The sequence below is a fragment of the Mus caroli genome, chromosome X (genome assembly GCF_900094665.2).
Source record: "Mus caroli chromosome X, CAROLI_EIJ_v1.1, whole genome shotgun sequence".
Lineage (NCBI taxonomy): Eukaryota > Metazoa > Chordata > Mammalia > Rodentia > Muridae > Mus > Mus caroli.
The window spans coordinates 34739622-34764593 of NC_034589.1; the positions used below are offsets into that span (position 1 = coordinate 34739622).

The 24972-nt window shown below is 37.4% G+C and overlaps 1 protein-coding gene across 3 annotated transcripts in view; it reads left to right on the forward strand.

The window, feature by feature from the left end:
* Gria3 (glutamate ionotropic receptor AMPA type subunit 3) overlaps positions 1–24972 on the forward strand; it is a 264405-nt gene that overhangs the window by 156770 nt on the left and 82663 nt on the right. For all 3 annotated transcript variants that reach the window (XM_029473262.1, XM_021152663.2, XM_021152661.2), the window contains 2 exons: positions 4578–4631; positions 22268–22429. In XM_029473262.1, the coding sequence (XP_029329122.1) occupies positions 4578–4631; positions 22268–22429 (216 nt within the window). The remainder of the gene's footprint in view (positions 1–4577; positions 4632–22267; positions 22430–24972) is intronic.

Sequence of the window (24972 nt, forward strand, 5' to 3'; positions counted from 1 at the left end):
AAACATGAAATTGGGAAAGGACAGGTCTCCTTGAGAGACAACGAACTGAATGTCTTATCAATCCTTTTTAACTGCTTGGAGATATTCAGCGTGCAGTTTCATAGAAAGATGCGATGAGGGGCTGTTTAGTAAGGGAAAATGACCCCCAAATGAGTAAACTTTGATTCCATGACTTCTTTGACCGAAAGTTTGACACTGTCTACATGACCAAGTGTTAGTATATATGAGATCTTTCTTTTGCCAAAAAAACCCTCTGTTCAGTGAATGAGATTTGTAGCTAGGTTTTTTTTCCACTTTGAGATGCTATATGTGAAGATAAAAATAATTTTCCCTAAAAAAATGAATTTCATCTATACTTGATACATTTTCCCCTTATTACATTTATCGTGTCTGCCATCATAGCAGGCCATTTATCATCCCTAGCAAATCTTACAAAGGCAAAATGACTGCAGAACATGGATGTGGGAACTTGGTATTTCTTCCTTAAATGTCACGTCTGAGTGTAAAAACAGCTTTTTATCTGTGAAGTTCTAAAACTAATTCAGAAAGATCTATTATAATTACTATAAAAGCAAAGTTGAATATTCTCTTGGATACCAGAGTTATTAAGTAAGTGAGGGTAGAATTTATGTCTCTTTCATCTGTAACAGATCAAAAGACTAGAGATTGAATATTAACTGAACAAGAACATTCCTGTTAACTATCCAGTTCTCTGCTGCTCCATATTATATTCAGGTTCCCCAGCCCTTCCCTGTTTTCACAAGCTTTTCCTAGGGAAAAAAAAAGTTAAATGGAAGGCGAAGAGAAAAAAAATATAGCCCATTTCTCACTGAAGCCTCATTTAGCTCCCATCAGTAGGATGATAGCAGCTCCACAGCAGATCTCAAGACAACAGACACTTTCTCTCTAACAACCTGGAGATCATTTCTGATGGAAGCCTTCCTTGAAACATATTACATGGCCCTGATATTTTCATCAGAAGTTTCTGATCAAAGTAAACTATTGTCTGATGACTCAGGCACTCACAGCAAACATCCCTGATTATACTGTGCAGTAGTACATTGTTGCCTGCTTTTCTGTTGTTGTTTCTTCCTTCTCCTTTAAGTCAGACTGTCACTTCCTCTAGTACTAATGCACCTCTCCCAAATACCACTCCCAGCCTCCCTACACACCCCTTCTAGCTTGAAGTGTTTAATTTACTGGGAACTGGAAAAACCAAGATTGGTAAGAACTGTATGCTAAATCAGAGTTAAGAAGGCACTGAAAGCAAGGATGAGGAAGTAATTATGGGCTTCAAGGCAGAGCTCTGTGACACCTAAATGCTCCTATCTTTAGATAACTTTCCCATCTCCTCCAACTTAAGGCTAACTCTAGAAAGGGTGATGAGAGAACTACCTTCCAGTATGGCCATTTGTTCTGAGCACACCATCTGGGCATGGACCAAAACAGTTATTCTAACAGCTTCATGTTTTCCTGAAGCTGAAGATGCAATGTCTTAATGAACAACCCATCCCTAGAAGGAAGTAATGTGGCATACTTCATTATTCTGATCTCAACCATGTTTGGAGATGTTCTCTCGTTTGATCAACACAACCTTGTTAGGAGAGCTAGAGCCAAATGGTGGATACGTGAATGGAAACCCAGAAAGTTGAGTGATTTGTCCATAGCCAAGCAGTGAGTGCATGACCAAATCCTACCTCTGGATTGTCATTCAGGACTCAGCTAATGGCACTACCATTGTGTATTGTTCCTGGACTTTCTTATGTGAAAAAAGCACAACAAATGTGGCCTCCACTGAAACAGCCTTCCTTATTTTTCTCTGAGTTTGTCATGTGTTCATTTTTCATGAAGTATTCAAAACCCTCTAGTTTTATTATGTGAGGGTTGTCCATGAATTAAAAATTCAACAAATGTATGGTCCCAACTTGCCACCAAAAGTTAACAAATGTCACCAGCAAAGATGTTTCTCATGAGCAGACACTGAAGAATACATCCCAGAAGACACCTAACAGCTTATTTTGTGTCATGGCAGCATGAGAAATCACCTCCTCAAGATATTCATTAACCTTTCTTTTCCTTCATACACAATCAGTCTGAAATGTGGTTCATATTTTAAGTTAATGAAAACATCTCTCTGTACTCTCTCTTATACACACAAATACATACACACACACACACACACACACACACACATACACTGGCTTGAGTCTTTATAAAAGCAAGAAAGTAAACATGATATGGCACCTTCCCTTTCTGCTTCACGCCTTAGACATCTTGCCTTGCTCCTCTGCAAAACTTGAGAACAATCATCAGCACTTAGCATAAATAAAATGATTGGAAATTGAAAATATATTAAGTCATATTACTCTTAACCTACCTCAAATCCTAGCTTAGCCTAATCTACTTTAAACATGCTCAGAGCACATACATTAGCCTTTAGTCAAGTGAAATCATCTAACACAACACCCATTTTATAAGGAACCACTGAATGGGTCCTGTCATCTATTGAGTTCTTTGTTGAAAGGAGAAAAGAACTAACATGGTAAAAGACCTGAGGATGGGAGTGTGCAGTAAAGTACTTCCCTGCAATGCATACATCGCTGGCTTCCATCACTATCACTTCACAGAAATAAAGTTCAATCTCTCCTGCATGTCCATAATTTAGATACCACTATAAAGTTGAAAATTCAGGAGGCAAATTGAAACATGTCATACAGTCATACCAAGGGGACTGGCTCTAAAGCAGTACTCCAACTCGGATATTTGCCAAAATAGAGGTGTGTGTCCTTTATACAAACAGCACACTATTCATGTCTTTCTATATACCTTGAATAATATGTACATTATTTATATTAATTAATACTACATAAATATTAAACAAATAGTTCTTGTACTGCACTACTTGGAGAAACAGAGACAAGAAAATAGTCTGCACACATTCTATTTGAGATGATTTTTCAGGTGTTTTAGATGTGGGCTTGTTTAAACATATGGATGCAGAAACCACAGATATGGAGGATCTAATTGTACCTCCAGTCCTTCCACAGGAAGAAAGACCCAGCTTCTAATTCCAGCTATATGACCTTGGAGAAATTATTTAAACTACCTTTGGGCTGTGATTCTTCATCTGTAAAATTAGACTTAAAATTTTATAGAAATTACTTACACATACGACATTGAGTACAAGGCCTGCATATTTTAGACATAAAAATAAGGGCAGTTGTAATAACTATAACAATTAACAGACTTTCATATATGCCTCCAGTTTACTATGTATAAAATCCTGAGACCTTGCCAGTTGTTTTCAAACCTCTGACATCTGCACCCAGCTGTATCCAGAAGGAATTCATCATGAAGCTTAACCCTACAGCCTCCGGCTTGCATTGATTCCTTCTAAGGCCTGTTCCAGTCATTATACTCAAAGCTTGCCTTTGTTTTACTTAAAGAAAGATCATATTAGCTTCACATTGACATAAAACTTAAATACACATCAAGCTGTTCCTTTCATCTCTATAGTGTTCACTTCCTTGTTCCCATCACCTGTATCTAGGACAGTGTCAGCACCTCTGTGTTTGACAAAATGCTTAACCAAAAAGTTTGGCATACTTAGTTACAATAAAATAAACTTTATGAATTTAGAAAAAAAAAAACCAGCCAGTACATTTGGGTGGAAAATATTTAGCCCACTGACATAAGAGACAATAAAAGGCACTTTGTAAACTCAAGGCCAAGTACTTAACACAGCATTACTGATGAAAATAATGATAATTATGATGACTCTGAGGAAATGTTTCTTACCCTCACTATCGCTGACATTTGGGACCAGATGATTATGGTTGTAGGGACTGTCCTAAGCATTGGAAGATATCTTGTGGCATCCCTGACCTTTACCCACTAGATGCTAATAGCCAAATACGTTGTCTGACATTGCCAAATGTCCCTGGAAGGAAAACTCCTCTGAATGCCCTAGGGCATTGCCTTCAGCACAAAAGACATTCAGATGGCCACACATCTTTCACATTAAGACATTAAGGCAGGAAAGGGAAGGTAAGCATGTAGAAAAGTTTTCAATAAGCAAATGTAACCTCAGTTAACCTGAAAATTCCATTAACCCCATTCTTTGAGTGCTCTATTCCCTAAGCTTTCTAGATAACAAAAAAAAAATGTACAGTACATTCTATTTTCTAATTTGTATGCTAAGTTCAGCTCATTTTCCATCTCAACAGCTAAGCACAGAAATCCAGTTCATGGGTGAGGGATCATCAGCCTCGCTTTTGCCATCTATTTTAAGTGACAATGCTGCTACTGACCTGGAAGTTCCAATGTTTTTTTTTAATCCCCTTGTTTTGATATTTTAACTTTGATATTGACAATGATTCCTGTTTTATCTGACTACAAGTGAAATATGACAAAAATGAACCCAGTCTTAGAAGCAATTAGAAGCAATTCTACCATATACTAAAATCCCACCGTATTGCTGATGATTTAAAAGCATTTGTTCCAGCCATCCCACTGATTGTATAAGTGAAAAAAAAAGCCCTTAAATAAACAATATTTCTCATTTTTTCTTTCTGCAGGTTGTGATCCTGGGGAAACATTCAAGAGGTTATCACTACATGCTTGCTAACCTGGTAAGAACAAAAATGTAGTTCAAGCATCCCTGAGCAATATAGTCCATTTAGTTCATGTCATCTCTAATCAGCTGTAAAGGAAATCCAGGAAGCACCTAATGTGTTCTCTAGATGCTCGGAGAAACAAATCCAGTAACTACCCAAACCGGCCTTTGGTAGCTCTGGATACTATAATGCTGTCTTTTTCAGCTACAAAGCTATCTCCTTTTCTTATTTAAAAGATAATTTGAGTCAGGTCTTCTGGAACTAGCCTGCAATCCCAGCTACTTGGGAGGCCGAGGCATAGTCAGAATTCAAAATTTTCCTGTGCTGCCAAGCAACTTCAAGGTCATCCTGGTAAACACAGTAAGATCCTGTCTCAAAATAAAAATAAAAATAATAAAATAAAACCCTTCCAAAACTGACTGAAGAAACAGCTCTGTGGTAGAGTTCTTGCCTGGGAAGAAGCAGATATTAGCTTCAACCTCCAACAGTAAATAATAACAATGATAGCAATAGTAATCAGGCATAGTTCCCCATTATTCTTAGATTCAATTTGGATGTTGGCTATTTCAATTAGGTTTGAAATGTAAACCAAGGGACAGAGGTCACAGGGAGATGACTCCCAATATATCCAAGGACACTTGCATGCCAATATTTGATTTGTGCTCTCAGAGGCTAACAAATCTCTTCCAATCAGGTACAACAGGATATACCTACACAAAACACAACCTGGCTTTTTACATTCAAATGCCTCATGCCTTTAAAGTCCATAACATCTGAGAAGACAGTGTGCCACCAAGGTCACCCAATACCTCTTTTTATTCTGAAAAGACAACTTGCTTAGTGATTAACGAAATGGCTTATAAATTAGAAATGCCCTTTAGATAAAGGTTCTGCAGAGCATTGTCTCTATGGAATGAAAGAGGGATGTGAAATTATCACTATACTAATAAGAATCTATTAAATTATCACAGAGGTTCAAGCCAAAGTTTTGTTTCATTAGCACAACAAAATCACAATCGTTAGAAAGCTCTTAAACCAAAAGAATAATAGCGATGGTAGATGATTAATGTAATTGTGCTCTTAGATTTCTAGAATTAAAGGAAATATCTTGTTTTACTTACACATGTTTCTAAATGATAAAAGAAGTGCTATTCAAGTACCTTTCTCGGAAAACATCCAAACACTACTGACTTCTGATGTAGTATGCATCTTGAATATGCTGCACAAAGTGGATGAGGCCTTCCATCCAATTTAAGCATAAATGAATTGATTCTTCTAGGAGAAAAAAAAAACAGTCCTCAATTCACATATAAAAATAATCAGCTTGGGTTTTGGACAACAGATGAGTAAGGAATATTTTGAGTCAATGGAGGTTAGACTATGGTGTAGTAGAAATTAATAGATGTTCCACCAAGGTACCTGAAACAGTTTTGTTGAGTTTTTCAGTTTCTTTCTTACCAATAGTCTGCTTTCCTTCATTCATTTTCCTATGTCCATCCCTCTCATTTTATCTTCCCCTCAACCTTATATGTTCTAGAAGGCAGTAAGATATACAACACAGTGTTTAAAATATGGGGCGTTATGTATTTACCGGCAATGTATGAGGTGACTTTTGGTAGTGCTCATACAAGTATTTACTTACTTAAAACTCTTGTCCTTAATAAACATTAAGAAAATATATGACTAGGACATCAAAAACAAAGTTTTTCAGATCTTAACTCACATGGAGCAAAAACAGATTTAACAAAAGTGAAATAATGTTTGATCTTCAAGTAAACAATATATTATGCTTTCTTCATACATTTGCAAACAACTGTGGTCATGCATGTTGACTGCAGATTGAAAAAGAATATCTAGTTGGAGTTTAGAATGTTTTGGTCTTGCTTGAGTAACCATAGATATCTCAGTTGCCTTATGGTGGATGTAGAGGTGGGAATAGAGGAATTCTCCCATGTGTTGGGACCCTTGCAATTAGATGTTAAAACATAATTAGAAAGGCAAGACATTTCTTGAGAGGGATAACTGTGAAAAACAAGGAAGAGAGACAGTAGTAGGCCGGGAAGGTTTCAGACCACGATATACATCTGATACCACTGAAAAAGGGCAAGAAGGAAGATAGACAGTCAAGAAGAGCACAGACTGTGGTGTATCTCTGAGAGAGTCTTGGTCAGAACAACTAAGAAGTCCTTTGCAAAGTTTGTGATTAACAAACCTTTTCAGTCTCACTTTGATCAACCATTATCTGGTAGATGCCAAGGAAGAAATGTTCTTCTCTTGAAAGCTAAAGTAGATTCTGATGGCACCTAAAGCGGGAGCCTGGTCAGCTCACTGGACACCTTGAGTCAAGTTCTGCCTAAGAAGATTTGAACTCATTCACATAAGTAATTGTCTCAGCTGGCATAAGATGATCTAAGGAGACCCTTTCTATCCTAGATTTCCAGCTAGGCCACATTATGCCTAATAACAATCTTTCAAATATATTTTCCTTTCAACGTTGAGATCTATATCTGTTTCCACCACCACCACCACACCCCCAAAAAAGCCTGCAGAGTGATGGAACAGCAAAAGAGAATTGCCACCTACGGTGGTAGTGCACTTCAGCAAATACAACAATTGAAAGATACAAGGCCATCCTAGGCTACATAGCAAGACCATGTTGGGGGAACAGTGAGTAAGGATGTAGCTCAGTTTCATGATGTTTAGCTAACATCCACAAGGACAAGAGTGCTTGAACTTGATCAAAAGAGAAAGAAAGATAGACAGACAGACAAAGACCAACACAGAGACACAGTGAGAAAGAACAAACCAAGAGCAAGAGAAAGCTAGAGCAAGGGACACAGAGAGACAGTGAGGAAAGAGATCACTACAGTGTTCTGGAAATGAATGGTGAACTGAATCCAGAGCACACAATTCAGGATAATGAGACCTTAGAGAGATGCCTCCTACAAGAACAAGCAAAATCTGTTCCTTCTAAAAGAAAGTAATGTGTAGTATCATGTCAGTGTGAGTCATGAAAACATGAACTCATTCATTGTGCTTTGAGCTGCCACTTTTTCCTCTAGTGACCTTCTTTCCTTTGAACTCAGCCACGCAGTTTCCATAAGTCCCTGAACTCTATATTATTAAAGCAGTGAATAGAAAAACTGCTACTCAGCTGATAATAATAATGAAACAGATCATCTCTATCCTCCACAAAATTTAAAGCACAAAAAAATACTCCAAACACCTCTAGCAATGACATACACATACAGAGTAAAGCAAAACTATTTAGAAGTCATTTGGATGGTCAAAAAAGGAAGTGGAGCTAAGAAGATGCTTCCTTCCAAGATGAGCCATCTGGCCTTTCAAGATGAGCCAGCTGGGTAAAAACTGAGGATGTGTATATACTCGGGGGAACAAACTCTAGTCAGTCTTGGTGTTACAACAGCACAGAAGAACTCCTTTCTTCTACAAATGCAAATTCAAGAACACTCACCCTGACTGAGCTTCCTATACTTCTAAGTGTCCTCTTTGATTCTCAGCTCCACATATCTGTCAAAGACACCTGTATGCTTTTACATAAACCTCCTTAGATGCAGTTCTAAAATGAGAAGGAGGCAATTCCATAAATGCTTCAACAGAGGCCATCAACAGGTCAGTGTGTACACTATTAGTAAAAACTAAGCTTCAGAAAAGTTCATCTTGCTAAAAAATCTCAGATAAAAAAAAAAAGCAAAGATTCTAAGATTCTACCAAGAACACAAATCAGAGATGTGACATGATCAAGCTAGAAGTGGACATTCCTGTTAAGCAAGTAAGCCTCCAACAAATTCCATATCCATATGCATATCCATATCCATTGCTGATATCTTTTCTTGCTAGAGGTTGTTCCATAATTGTTTTCTCTTCTAGAAGAATGCTGTTACTTGGTCTGCTTGAGTCCCCAGCAGTAACTAGTATGTGCATGCAACCTGTCAGTTACGCAACACCTTTTTTTCCCATATGGCTGGGTCCTATAACAGGACCTCTTGTATTGCATTGCAAAGTATATCCTGTATCATGATTTAATTTTTTCATATATGTCAACAATAGTAGTAGATTGATGTGAAGCATGGAGGTGGTGTGACATGACACAAACCAAGGCACTAACCTATGAGCTAAGAGTCAAGCTTAAATGCTTGGAATTCCTTTGACTAGACATATCTCTGTACCTATTTATTCAATTGCAAGCTGGGGAAGAAAGACCCGATCACTATTTCCCAGAATAGGTTATTTGCATGAGCTAGTCTTAAGGAGTACATGGCAGAACCTTTTTAAAGCTTATTGGGTTTGAATTTATATTAAATACATATTAGAAAAAATAACTACTGCATCACTTCTATGATTTCACAAACATTCTTTAGAACAAGGCAGAATTGCTGTTTAAGTCTCATAAGTACCGTCAATATAAAAAAATTAAGTAAATTTTGGTTCAGATACAGATTTAAATAGAAAACTGTAAAAGGTGGCATATTTAAGACTAAAATGTTAAACCAGTCCAACGTCACTTGTAGTTCTGTACTTCTTCCTCCTTAGATATCATCCAGGTCGACTGGGAAGGAAAGTGTAAACACAGCAACTGGGTGAATGCTAAGCACACAGGTAGGGGAGCAAAAACCAGAGGCCTACTGTTTTTAAGGCAGACTAAAGCATTAAAATCAGTCCAGATGGGCAAATGCTGAGAGAACTGTGAGTACCCTTAGCCAAGTTCCAAACAGAGATAAGGATCCAAAGAACTATTCAACGTAGCCAAGCAGTTGATACAAGGCAAATTACATCCGTGTTGAGATGGTCCAATAGCAGATGTTCAGGATACCTTAAAAATCAGACCAAATAATCCAAACACTTGAGGTGCCCAGGGGAAGACAGGAGCCATAGCAGACCGTATTCAGTGCTATAGTGTTTAACCACTGCCTTAGAAGACCTGACAGTTCCCCAGTGTTCGAGGCAGCTACAGATGCTGAAAGTGGAGGTGGGGTAATGTCAGCTGTCAGTGGTAAAGAATGTGGAGGACAGGCAATCAAGCTGAGCATTGTACCAGGGAGAAAGGGGATAAGAGTTAATGGACCTCTGACTCCCCCCCCCTGCTGTGCTCGCTATTTTCTTGGGACTTCTTTAAGCATCTTAAAACATCTAGGAGTAGAGACTTCTCACCACCACCTCCTGAAATCTTTTTAAAAATCAGGAAATGGACTCAGAAAAGAGACCCAACTTGCCCAAAGTCGTGTAGACAATCAGCTTATAAAGTGACTTGTTTTTCCTGCTCAGCCCACCCATGCATCTCAGCAAGACAGGTCAGCTCTGAAAAGGTCACAGAAGAGTTTGTGCAAAGAGGGACCGGTGGGATAGCTCAATAGGTGGAGGCAATTGCCAGCAAACCTGACAACCTAAGTACCATCCCCAGGACCCACATGGTAGAGAAAACAGACTCCTAAGAATTGCCCTTTGACCTTCATGCATATGCAGAGATATAAGGATATGAAACACACACAGTAGAATTACGAGAATGAAGTGATCAAAGACAATTTTAAAAACAGGGACAACATAGTGAGTATGGTATGGTAGGCATGTAATGTGAGCTCTTGAGAGATGAATGGGATAGGATTAGGGATTCAAGGTCATCCTCAGCTTCATACAGAATTCCTTGAAGGGCCTAGAAGGAAAGGGTGATTCAAAGAATAACAAACAAAACTTTGTGATTCTGCACTTTAAAGCTGTCCAAAAGTGAAATGCATCTAAAGACACATATTGCATCCCACTATGTCCACTCCCTAATCCATTCTTGCTCTCTCCCTCTTGGTTTTTCATTCTTCTGTAGCTCCCCCTCCCATTCCCCTCTTGCTGTCTCTTCTCCCTATATCTCCCTCATTCATAGCATATTAGAAGAAATGGGGAGAGACACCTTTTTTTATTTTACTAAGACAAAAATGATCACTCATAAAGTAGTATGCAAAATCACATCCAGGAGTAAACTAGGTTTGAAGAACTGACCTCTGTGCTTACCAGATCTTGGAATGAACCAAAAACAAAAAAGAACCTGCTTTGTTTCAAGGGAAAGCAGATAAGATTGAGTCATGCTGTTGGCATATCAATACCAACTAGTCCCTTCTGCTCCCTTCCCCTTCCAGGTCTTCCTGTTCTGTTCTCTGCTTCCCCTTCCTTTGTTCTCCCAATTGTAATGTTCTATATAAAAATTCAAATGCTCAAAGCCACGTGTTGTGATGCCCTCAGCAGATGGCATGTAAACACAGAGGTCATTGGGTTGGAGCCTAGTTTTGTAGGCAAGGGAAGTGGGCTTGAGGCAAAAAGCTGCCACTGGTCCCAAGTGCCAGGAAACACAGTCCACTTCCCCTGGATATAGAACCTCTCTAATAGCTCAGGATTCAGTTTCTTCTTAAAACAGAGATATAATAGAGCAGAATACCAAGAGACAGAAGACTGGGGATTGGTCTGAAGTCTAAACCCCTATCATGCTATTGAGTGTCACAAGCATTAGTCAGCTTAGAACTAGAGATTGAAAATGGCACTACATTATGTATATTAAACATTACGTAGAGTTTCACTTCTGTTTTATACATGTTCTTCTTAGGTCAAAAATGAAATGCTTCAGCAAGTCTGGTGTTTTATTTAGTTTTGTTTTGTTTTGTTTTGTTTTGTTTAAAAAAAGAGCTTCTTAACTACTTATAGAGGTGAACCCACTTATCCCCAAACCTTTATAGACCAATAAAAGTGCAACAAAAATAAATGAAATGAAATAGTCAAAGGCAGACACATCAAATATAAGTCTAATATTTAATATTTTATATTTGGCATTTAATATTTTAGTTCAGTAGCCATAGGCCAAGTGTAACAGCTACAGATATTGATAGCAATTATTCCGATTCCTCTCTCCTATCATCTGACTGACTGGAGTCAATGAACCAGCACTAAGCCACACTCAACTAGGGTATTAGAACCCTAAAAGTATACAGCATCCCTTTTTATTTTTATTTCCTTTTTGCTGTGTAGGAGTAGGGTACACACATAGTACTCTCCGTAGTACACACATGCAGGTCAAATGACAATGTGGAGGAATTGGTTCTTTCCTACTATCATGAGGGTTCCAGGGATTGAATTCAGATTATCAGGCTGGGTGGCCAGTGCTTTTATCTACTGAGGCACCAGTCCCAGGAAAGTTTTCTTTCCTATATCATTTGAATGCCCCAAATTGCATGCACTTCACTACAAAGAAGACAGGACATCATGTTCTGGAGAAACTTATAATCATATTGATGAGAACAGTCTTGCCTAACTTATAGTAACTGGCCTGAAAGCAGACAAAGAATGAAGAAAGCCACAATGTATGAAATCAGTACTGTATTGCACGTACTGCAGACAGAGCAAAACTTTGTAAAAGGGTGGCTTCAAAGGATGCTCTCTAAACAGTAAGAAAGATCCATTTACATGATAAATCAGAAAAAATTCACCTAAACAGAACATCACATGTCAAAGTTCCGGGCACCATGCTTTTCCTACATTGTCAAAATGTAATTTTATCTAGACCAGAGCAAGGCTTTACTAGGCCAGTTAAAAGAACAATAGAAAGTAATTGATATCGTTCAAGTAAGAGAAGGACATGATCTGATTTATGCCTCAGATGAATTCACCACAGACGAATTTTACAAAAACTAAATCATACCTCAGTAAAGCTGTTAAGTTAAAACAAAAGGCTATCAGAGGCTATTTCCTCACCAGTAGCAATTATAATGTCACAATTGCTTTTTTTAATCCTTACAAATAGCTCCAAATAGACTGAAGTGTCATTAGGGTGGTGGCCAGGTACGATATGGCTCACAGTTCTATCCACTTAGATTTCAGAGAATATTTGGTGATTGGATTAGAGAATAAGCCATCTAGTAAACAATGCAAGTAACCTGTAACCAGGTGCTAATTCATATGGTGTAATCTTTCCCTCTTCCCATTTCCTCCACCCCCACCACATCTGGAGGAAGGATCTGCTTTCCAGAAAGAAAAAAGAAAGACTTGTGTCTTTCATTAGGAACCCACCACAATTATTTTGCATTTCTAGGTTGAAGCATCGCTCCGATGAACAATTCAAATAGCACTAAAGACAGAGGAAGCTTCATGCAAATGCTAAGATAAATTGTTGTCCTTGGCAGTCTTCCAAATCCACAGTCTACTGCTTTTATCTCCCCTCTAGCAGGCCACTTGCCCATTTCTCACCCACGATCTATTATCAACGCAGGAAAACTCACCCAACTTACTTTGTACTTGGTCTCCTCTATGGACAGAATGTGCCGTAAGAACAATTCTATGTGCAAGAAATTTCTGTGTAATATCCTGAAAATAAATGCTCTAAAAGTAAACCTTGAATGCATTTATTTCCAGCTTCTAAGTTATCCACACTATCTGAAGGAAAATGATCTGCTTAAATGTCAATCAATGGAGAGCGCATAATACCGAAGCCATTCGAAACTTTTGAAGTTAGAATTGTATCAGAGGCAGTTTGTGTTTGAATGCCAATTGTTCAATCCCCAGTTTTATAAATGATGGACTTCGAGAATTCACCAAGGACTGTTTACAGTACTTTGCATAAACTTCTTAGGCACAAAGTTATGGTTCATCTTATATAGCCGAATGCAGATATGAGCAACAGTGTTAGGTGAAATACAATTGATAAAATCTAGCCTAGCTTACAAATCTAAATGAGTATCTTCAGTGCCCGTGTTCCCAGTGAATACTGCTATTGTCACAGAGGTAAATAAGCCAGATGCGCAGACATTTAAAACCTAGAAAAGGAGAAAACATTTTAACTTACCCTGTATATCAGCAGTAGGATTCCTTCCAATCTATCTCTCTCTGCTTTCCCTCATATCTTCTAATCGCTTCCCTGTGCAAAGTTCACCGACACAACCAAAGGAAAAGATACCACTGTGGCAATTAGGCAAGTAGCACTGATTTGGATGTTTAGTGTAAACCCACAAAAGTAATTGAGTATCTAATCATGAGCTGTAATTGTTAAAATCCCCATGAAATAATAAAATGGGCTTAACAGAAATTCCACTTAGTACAACAGGGATCTTGGGACCTTGAAGTAACTTAGCAATGACATTGCAGAGTGACTATACAAATGCACTTATTGTACAGAAGGGGATGGGATAATAAAGAAGACAAAGGTCCATAAGCAGTCATCAAATGTACAACAGCCCATGTCATCATTAGAGAAAGAGGAAAAGAAAAGAAAAAAAAGCACACATTTTAGTAGAAAATACAGCCAAAATTGATGTAGCACTTTCTTAGTCATTGTGTTGCTAATCAAAAACGTTGGTAAAGATGTAAAGAAATTATAATTCTTAAATATGATGGATGGACGTGGAAATTAGCTCAGCCATTTTGGTAAGTGATAGGGAATTTCCTCAAAAACTTCTAAAAGTAAAACTACCATGTAACTCAGAATTGCCATTTCTGGGTATACAGGTGCTCCTTGATCTGGTGGATTTCATAATTCAAAAGTACAGTAAATCAAAACTACACCTCGATCAAGCCAGGGCAGTGGTAAGGACTCTATAATCGTAGGTACCAAGGAGACAGAGCCAGGTTGATTGTGAGTTCAAAGTCATCACAGTCAACAAAGAAAGCATTTCAGAGCAAGTGGTGCATTTAACATATCTAACTCACCCAACACTATAGCTTGGCTCCATAGCCCATCAAAAGTTATGGTTGTTTACTCTTAATGTAGTCGCTGACTGGAGTCACGGCTCACTGCAGCTGCTCAGCATCCTAGCACTATCTGAATACTGATAGCCCATTCACTCGTATAATTTCACATGAACTGAATTTTTGTTGGTCAGCCCAGTTGAATCTGCATTTTGTTGAGGCTTTGAAGGAAGTCAGGCCACAGTGAGCAAAATGCAATGAGGTTTGTGACTATAGTTGTATCTAGGACTTTTTGAAAGAATTTAAACTTATTCTCAAATGATAGAGATGGGTGGAGAGCTAAGAATCAGGCACATTCTACTCTCAGCCAACTACTTTCACTGGCATCCTTCTTTATCCCATTTCTCTTCCCCCTTTTATTTATTTACCTATTTCAGCTGTTACCTTTTTACCATATAAGAAGTTCTACAGACGGTTTTAGAGGCATTTGACATTTATTGTGGTTTGAGTTATAGTAGTGGCCCAGATAGGCTCATATATTTGGAAGCCTAGTCATCAGGGAGTGGCACTATTTCAAAAGGATTAAGAGGTGTGGCCTTGGAGAACATGTGTCACTGGTTGGGTGTTGAGGTTTCAAAAGCCCATATCAAGCCCAGTAATTCCCATTGGCCTGCATATTAAGATGTAACTCTTAGTTAATTCTCTAGCACCATGTCTGCCTACTACCCATGATCCCTGACATGACAATAATGGACTAAATCTCTGAAACTGTAAGCCAGTCCCCAATTAAATGCTTTCCTTTAAAGGAGTTGCCATGGTCTCTTCTCAGCAATAGTAACCTAAGGTAAGACAACGTTTATATCCAAACTTTGAGATTGGTGTGTTAGCAACTCCAAAAGAAAAATCCAACAACACTCTGAAATAAACGAATTACCTTAAACACAGTGAAGCTAGGAACCTGCAGCCATGCAAACTCTTCCGCAGAGATATGAGCCCTAACTTCTATCACCAATCTTTCCTTTATATACTTTAGGTGCTCAGTGGACATTTCCACAGTGTCATCGTTTTACAGAGGTTTAAGTGAGACTTGAACAATACTCCCACATAATGTTTTTAAGTGGCCAGCTTACATAATGAAATGTCTTGAAAAGTTATGATAGAACGGATAGCAGGACCAAGGACCTGTAAGTGTCTTCTCCGATTAAGTAGTCACCCAGTTGTCCCCTTTGAACATACTCTACACTACTGAATGCAGCAACGTGTAACAGAAATGCCAGCATGATTTGGATAGTGTTAGAAGGCAAGCTGGAGTCTGCCGAGTGCTGTCTCACAGCAGGCACCACTCTCTCACCTTCTTCACTCTACCCATGAACTTCACATATCGGTGCTTCCTGATTTGCTTCTCACTAGTGTTGTCCTTTCTGCTACATGGTTTTATTTGTAGAGATTTCAGTGGAACTGGGGAAACAGTCCCACCTCTTTAGATGATGAGGAGAAATCAAACCCAGGGAATATTTGTGAGCAAGTAAATTAGGAGCTCCAACTGATTTGATAAAAGGAAAAGTGCAGTGAGATCCGGTCAGCTGCAGTGTGTTATAAAAATTGATCCCACTTCGATTATTCTACACCTTAGAACAAACCTTGCCCTTAAAAAAATTCCTATTATATTTTGAATGTATATTGGTGACCTCTTTGCTAAAATTGCCTGTATAATCTCAGTTTTCTGTGCCTGTGGGTTGTGTTTGTGCATGCCACGCATAAAGTCTAGCTGCTGATGGTAAAGTAACTCACAATATAAAATAGCTTTAGGACATGTTAAAAGAGAAACAGAGAGCCCAGCAGTAATTGTCCCAGTCCTATCGTTACCTATGAAGCAGTTACAGCATGACACTCTGTCTCTACCAATAACCTTCACACAACTATTTCCATATTTCACCTTCCAGGTGTCCTGTGGATGTTTCTCTTGTATAATTTGATTTATGGTCTTTTCAGTCAACTCAGCACATAGTCCCTCCCAGTTCTGGGTCTACAGGTGGTCATCTCAAGAACTGAAAATTAGCCAGAGTTTGTGGAAAAGTTAAATGATCTGAAGTAATATATAACGAGTATGATTTTTTTAAAGGCTTTGAACCATGTCCAGTGAGAAGAGATGAACCTCGAATCAGGCAGTATTCATCTCCTCCACACTGCTGTTCTCTGACCTCTCTGCTCTATTCAAGAGCTTCCCATTTTCATTTTCATTTCTACCTCCATGGAACCAGTGAATGTTTCTGATATATTTTTCTTTTAGAGAGAATGCACTGGTCTCAGTAAGTTTTAGCCAAATATTCTTGTCAGCACAAGAAATGAACCTTAGTTAAATCTATAGATACTCAAAATACCTGACCATGTTGTGACAAGATGCAAAGGAAAACTGAAGCCTTTTTATACCTCCCATTAATAAAAATATTAATCTCTGATATTCTCCCCTTGCCACAAGTACAACTTCCTTCTCTTCTAATAGCTCCTTATATTAATGCCTATGTATGAATTATCCAAATAATCTAGTCTATTTTCTGTATCTGTAGACTGTATACACACACACACACACACACACACACACACACGATATGATCAGAAGCACAGTAGTTTAAATCATGGTAGAAAGAAAACCTGTCTTATCGTTCCATTGTTCTGTTGAGTCAGTCTCTTCCTGTGTAGATAATTTTGGGTCACCTCTTTAATAATGATTTCTTTGTTAAATTTCTTCAGACAATGAAGTCTCTTTGTTATGTGGGATTTTAATTGCAAATGTCAGCAGTTCAATCTAGCAGTATGTAATATAAAAACATATTTGAGTACGTGTTAGAATGTAAACAGGTAAGCCATAAAACCAGACCACTTTGTGTTTCAGATATCAGTTATAAGTTCCTTTTTTTACAACGATATATACCATTTTTTATTTACTTCTTTTCTCACATGGTAATTGTTATCATCTCTATGAAATTAATATCTCTCCAGAGATTTAGAAGCGACTCCCTTTTGATATACTCACCTTTTGCTATGTGATCAGACAGACAAACTCAAGCAGTAAACTTTAGTAAGCATTCTGGGCAAGTGAAATTCCTTTAAATTATGAAATAACAGGAAATTTTAAGTTATTACCATTCAGTTCCTGTCTCTACATCAGACTTCCTCCTAACTTCCCTCATCCTGCCACTGTGTCCTCCCTTTAAAACTCTTCTATTGTCCTACTCTTGTCCTACTCACTGTGGGTGCTGTCTTGGATTCCAGTCTGATATAACTGTCTTTATATTGCTTTTAAAGATTAGCACCAATAGTATCAATCTTTTTTTTTTTTTAAGATTTATTTATTAGTTTTTGTGAATACACTGTAGCTGTCTTCAGACCCACCAGAAGAGGGCATCAGATCACATTACAGATGGTTGTGAGTCACCATGTGGTTTCTGGGGTTGAACTCAGGACCTCTGGAAGAGCAGTCCGTGCTCTTAACTGCTGAGTCATCTCTCCAGCCCCAAATTCACACCTTATACCCAGTGGCAGTGAGCATTTTATAGAATGAAATTATTTTATCAAATAGTACAAAAATTGATATTTTTCCTGAATGTTTTGAATGTTATTCAAAGAGTTTCAGGAGCCAGACATCAATTGCCTTTAGCTGAGATCCTAAACCCTAAGAAAACTGGGGTCCTCCTTTTCCTCCATCTTGCCTTCCCATTATTGGTAAGTGATTCTTAGTCATCTCTCCTCTGTCAACATTATAGGTAAACATGTGGCAAAGTCGGGCTTGGTTCAATTATCAAAAATGATAATGTCTCATAATATAAGACAGCAGTTTGAAAAGAAAAACAGTGACCACATTGCCAAGTTGAATCTGAATGATGTTAGTCCAAGATCTAGCTGAGTCCTGCACCTCTCTCTAAGTTCCCCATGTTCCACTACTGATGTTACTCTCTTGATTTTCCTCTAAGTAAGCAATGTTGATTTTTGCATTTGTGAAAATTTTAGATATATACGGCCTCATTTTTCTCAAATTAGTACCATTTTATGGCAATGCTTAGAGGTAAATTTGGTAAGAACTGTGGTTCGTTAAACTCCTTACAAGAGTGAGAAAATAGATGAATATGGACCAGGACTCAGTCATCCCCTTGACCTATTGGGAATATGTACCCCAAAACTTAGTATTTTAAGTGTCTTTCATCATTTGTCTTTATTGGTCAAAGTACTGAAGGTCTCTTTTATTGTGCTATGCTTATACACAGTCTTTAGATAGACTTGGTGTCAAAATCAACTTCAAGGTCTCTGTGTAGTGAAGCAAGGAGTGAATTTTGAAGAGTTATATAAATAATTACAATGCCCAATGTCTTAATAAAATAGGTGGATAAAGTGAGCTAGTTGCCAGACAACTTCCTTCTTCCAACTTAATTATCTTATCACAACCCTCCCTGCCACCATCATTTGATTCTCCTTTTTTTTGTATGTTCTATGTGTCTATGATTATCCTGTTCTGTTTAGTGTCTTTACAATGAATTTTAAGACTATAAAACACTAGGAAGGGTTGTGTGTGTTCAACCCAGTGACACACACAATAATCTAACTACAAATGATGACAGAACATAGTGCCTGAAAATATGAGGTAGGAGTCTAGCAGTGCTTGCCTTTTAGTCTGTATTCATTACTCCTAGTGTTACCATTCTCTGTTTATAGACTACTGTGTTTATGTCTGCTAGTCAGCTTTCTTGTAATAGTTATTTCACTAACTCTGGGTAGTTTGAGGCCTCCTCAATTTACAACTTTGTCAATTCTAGCTGTACACAACAATAAACTGTAGTGACTCATTTTAGAAACAGAACAGTTCTTTTAAAGTGCAACAAATTGAGAAGGCAGAGCGAAGTCACCCAAACATTTCTTGGCTGTCTTCTGCCACTGACCAGCTACCATTTTATTGAACCATTTTGTCACCCGTGTGTTTAATGATCATTTGCTTGATGCATCTTTTGAGAGATTTTTAAAGCCTTACCCCAATTTGACCACTGTGAACACTCGTTCACCCACCTAAGGAAGATATCTAAAACTGTACCCTTTACCCATGGCAGCTATCTTGTGCAGTATCTGTTACTGCCCAGTGTTTTCACTTGGTAAAATGGAAGCTATTAATTAAACCCATATTCTCTGTTTAATATTTTTCTTTCTTTTGGAAGTGGAGAGTGAGTTAATAGACTTTCATAGCAATGATAGCCTCCACTATCTGCTAGATTTATACACAAGCTTGCTTCTCTGGTGATTTTAGTGTGGGGGTTAGCAAATTGGAGAATATATTGTCTTAGTATCTCTCATAAAGGGATCCTTTAAGGAGAAAACTCATCACAACAAGTTAATATTAACTTTAAAATGCCTTGTGGTTATTAGAAAGGAGGAGTGATTCTCAGTATGCAAACCCAACTAATTGGCTCCTTGTCCAATCTCCTTAAATTCATATCTCACAATGAAAGGAAGATGATAGGGGTTCTAACTAATTACTGAAAAAGTGTCTCACTAAAATCTTTTCTAAGACCATTTTCTGATTAATTTTAAAGAGCTCCAAAATTAAGAATGTAAAGTTGGGGTTGGTGATTGGAGAAGAACACATGGGGCACTTCTGAAGACTGGATACATTTGTGGCTGAGTTTATGAATATTAATGAATATTAATAATATTCACTTAAAAAATATACGCGTGCTTTTTAGTGATTATCTCCCATCAAGGAAGATGTTCTGAAAGTGAAAAAATAAAATAAAAGAACTTATAAGAATATGGATAAGATAGGCATGTGCATTTATCAAAACACATCAAGTATACTTTTAAATTTTGTCCGTTTCATTAGATATAAATTTTCCCTCAAAAAGAAAAGAAAAAAGCCTGGAAAGATAACATGCACACATGTATGTACATTTACTTGTATGTACACATGTACATGCCCACATGAATACATACTTATATCACAAATACAAAAAGGATGGGAGAAAATACTATTTAAACAGGAAATTATAGGTATTGACATTGGGGTTAAACCTTGGGGGTTAAAGTATACTAATATCTGCACCTACTTCCACTTATTTTTTTAAATATATTCCAAAAATTGAATGAACCAGAGAGCACAATAGTAAAATATGAATATCAACTATAAGGGTTTTCACTGCATTTTCTTACACTAAAGTGTTAGAGGTTATACTAGGCCAGAAAATGGCTCAGTTAAAAATGTTCTAGACATGGTCCTGAATTTGGGTCCCTAAAACTCATGGAGAGAAGGTAGGCATGGTGGTGAGTGCCTGCAATTCAGGTGTGGGGGAAGGGAAGCAGGAAGAGACAGGAGAACCCTGAAACTCACTGGCTAGCCAACATTGTCAAGTCAATGAGCTCCAGTTTTATCAAAAGATTTTTGCCTCAAGAGAAAAATTGAGAATAATTTAGGAAAGCATTCAACACAGAACACTGGTGTGCATACATATGCTACATGAATTCATACACACAAACACAAACATCTGAACACACACACATGCACACACACACAATCCTGACAATGATCTAAACAAGAGAGAAGTTCCTTCCAGTTTCCTTTTGTTTTTCTATTTAAATCTGAAATGCCTAATCCCAGCAGAGTTTGATACATAATTACCTACTGCATGTACATTACTTCTTCTCCTTCCCTCTCCCCCTTTTCTCCTTCACCTTCCTCTTAAATTCATAACCTTTACTTTTTATCTCAGAAAAATCAATCTCTTTTCCAATTTTTGTCTCTTGATTTTTTATATCTAGTAAAATTGCCACAGATACATTGTGCAAGTTTTTTCTCCTTGCAATTTTCCCAAATGGTAAATAAATCTATTTTCTTTTCTAATGTCTGTCTCTTGTTTTCTTTTTAAACACAAGAACAATAAGGCACACAGACTATACATCTGAATTTTGGTAGCAGCTATGTTGGAGGAAAACTCAGAACTAGCCAACTCCTGTATTTGAAAAATAAAGGAAATTCCCAGATGCTAGTGTCTTCTTCCTTCTTGCTGCCACAAAAGTCTGCTGTCTCTAAGCAGGTTTTTTTTTTTTTTTCGTTTACTGAAAATAGGGGGTTTTTCATATGATATATTCTGATTATGGTTTTCTCTCCCCTAACTCCTCTGAGATTTCTCCCACCTTGCCTCCCATTGATATAGAAAGCTGCCATCCATTTATTAAGGATTCTGGCACATGTGCAACAAAGCACATGAGACCAATATCCAACAGAAGTAGAAGCAATTCCTGGGCAGGGGATCCCAGAAGACAGTAATACCCAAGGGAGTTGGCAGTGCCCGTGTGGAAAAGGCTTAGGTGTGAACCCTGGGGAGAGCACTTGGAAGTACTTGGGTGACAGAGCCACCAGATGGTAACCAGAGCAAGTGAAGGAGCAAATGGCAGATGCTATACAGATGTCAAGACTCATTTATGGATTCATGTGAGACGCACCCTGGGGTTTATGCCATCATATACAGGCAAGCTGTCAGCTTCACTCACTGGTATTTCTGTGAATCACAAATGTCTAAATACTCATCACAAGAATCTGAAACACTTTGCTCTGCTCAGCATGTTAAGGTGAAGAAAAGATTTTCTATAGCACTTCTTATGGCCAAACATCTTCAACATTCTCTAGTCACATAGTGTTACATTTGAAGTCTCTGTAGGGAGACTGAAGAAAATACAGGTAAATGAAACCAAATATTTGCTTAAAGGCAAAACATGCATTGGTCACAGACAGAAAAATGGAAGCATGCACCGTTTCTCCATTTTGTTTGTACTTTCAAACACATGGTGGCCTAAGAATTGTTTTCATATCCAAGGTCTTCTTCATTGCGAATAAATAATCCTAGGGAAGGAATCTTTCATTTCATCCTTACTCTCCAACAGATAAATGTACCAGAAACGTATGTCTCTCATAGTCATGATCTTTTTCACTGTTTTTCCAGGGTTTTACTGACATTGTACTGGAAAGAGTCATGCATGGGGGAGCCAACATTACAGGCTTCCAGATTGTCAACAATGAAAACCCAATGGTCCAGCAATTCATACAGCGCTGGGTGAGACTGGATGAAAGGGAATTCCCTGAAGCCAAGAATGCACCACTAAAGGTAATGCTCCAATATACACAGACAATGAAGGCCAGCTTTCCAACACTTTTCAATATGGCCTTTATATACTTACATCCATCCTGTGATCAAGTGCTCTTCCCTCAGATGTGATTCAACAACTTAAAAAAAAAATCAGCTGTAACTGACTCTATAGTATAACCTAGCCCCCAAACGAACTATAGAGAATAGATCTTGTAAAAAAAAAATCTAGTGTTTGAAAATAAATTAGTTTAATGTTTAAATGAATCTCATTTCTAATATTCTCATAGTAATTTACACTATTACAAGAACCTGAATCAGGCAAAAAGTAGAGGCAGTAAGAATAGGTAAAGATTGATAGTCTAAAACAGTAAATTGGATTTTACATTATTTATGTGATTGCCCCATGATAATAAGTTCCATGAATCTCAGAATACCCAAGTGAATTAATCTCTTATATAGAATATGTATTACCTATATGTACGGAAATATTGAACAGAAATAGTTACCTGCCTACAAAAGTGTCTTTAAAAATAATTCGATTTCCTAAGTTGCTCATTTTCCCCAAAATCAAGATAAGAATATTAAAAGCAGAAAGTCATATTTAGAGTGCATATTTTCATATGTGTTCCCCTATGGTTAGAAAACATATTATTTACTCACGATTTTAAAAAAGATAAAATAGTGGAAATTATTTGTGCTATACAAAGGTTTCTTAATATATATACATAGATATAGAGAGATAAATAGATAGATAGATAGATAATCCCATTACCTCAGCACACCAATTTTTGCTGCTGTAGTAAAAATTCTTACAAAGACTGTGATGTAAGAAGAGTCAAGTATGTTAAAACCTTTCCCCTTAAAAAAGGAAACTGAGGAAGGTCTTCTTTCTCATACTTCCCAGCTCTCCTTTCTTCCTAACAATAATAGGGTAGAGAACACTAGGGAAGATAGATGAAAGAGATGTATTCTCTACTACCCTGAACAGGTCACATCAGAACCTGTAAAGATCTGATACAACTAGATACAAGTAAAGTTTTTAAACAGTTGAAATGCTCTAGGAAAACTTGTGAACTAAACATAATTTCATAATTCAAAAGAGCCACTCACTAGTTAGAAGCTAACCATATGACTATAATGCAGATTATATGTGCCAGAGCTTTCTAGGGCATTTCCATCTTAAATCATCCTGCCCCTTGGTCAGACCAAGTGTCCTAATTTGTCTTGGTGAATATGGTCACATTCCCAATTAGGAATCCTTTATAATCAAATATTATTTAATGTACTAAACTGATGATTTCTCATGCTATAGTTAGGCGAGCTTACAAAAGTTTATATTTCCATGAAACTGCCTAGCCACGTTGCTTTGTGGTGTTTTGATTTAGCAACTTTAGAAGACAAAGATACATTTATTCATTATTTTAAGTGTTCTCAACAATTTTATAAACACAATGTTAGACACAAAAAAATGAACAAAGGAAGCAAGCCAGTAAAGAACATCCCTCCGTGGCCTCTGCATCAGCTCCCGCTTCCTGACCTGCTTGAGTTCCAGTCCTGACTTCCTTTGGTGATGAACAGCAATGTGGAAGAATAAGCTGAATAAACCCTTTACTCCCCCCCCAAAAAAAATGAACAAAGATAAAAGGTATAAAGAGAATTATTGCAGTATAGATTATCCTTGCTCTAAAGATATATAACTTCTAGAAAAGATAATGAAAACCATCTCAGGTACTCATTAATAATGAATGTGTGCATGCAACATGCTAGTATTTACTATTAAAAAATGCTTAGTCTTATAAGTAAAACCCTACAAATGGTTTAAGAAAGTATTGAACCTTGTATTAAATCAATCAAAGATCCTACTTTAATACTTGATATAGGATATATAGAGTTGGAAAGATCATTTAGAAGTTAAAATCTAGATGCTGTTTAATTCATATTTCATAAATAATTCTTTTCATTATTTATTTTAGATTGACTGGACAATCTCATGCATGAGTACAAAAATTGAATAAAGTACAAAATTAAACATTTCTTTTAATATAGCTTTAGAAGAATTGCATTAAGACTAGTGACAATGTATGCAGTTGGTTGGGAGGAAAAGCACCATTCTGTTGGCTTTAGGTAGTGCTAGGATGGGCAAACACAAAGATTTTTCTTCATAAAAAAAAATATGCTCTCGTTATAGTCATACTTGATGAGCTGCTTCTGAAAGGAAAGTAACAAGAGAAAAGTAAATTGATAGTTGTAAAGACAACAATGTATTCACTCTCAATTGTATTTGGACAGACTTTTATATAGTGAGAACTCCCCTTAGGACATTTTGCTACACTTTAAAAAGTCAATAAGATTCCATATTCTACAAGTATTCATCACCCTTGCAAAACAGAGGCCAACTTATTTTAATCATGCTTTGTTGATTCATTTAATGGAAAAGCATCCACCATTTCCAACTGCAGATAATCAAATCCCTTGTGTTAAGTGACTAGCAGCATCCCTAGTAGAACATGTCACTGTATACAAGGAACAGAAAGTAAAGTGTTCTCGCCTGAAAGAGGTAG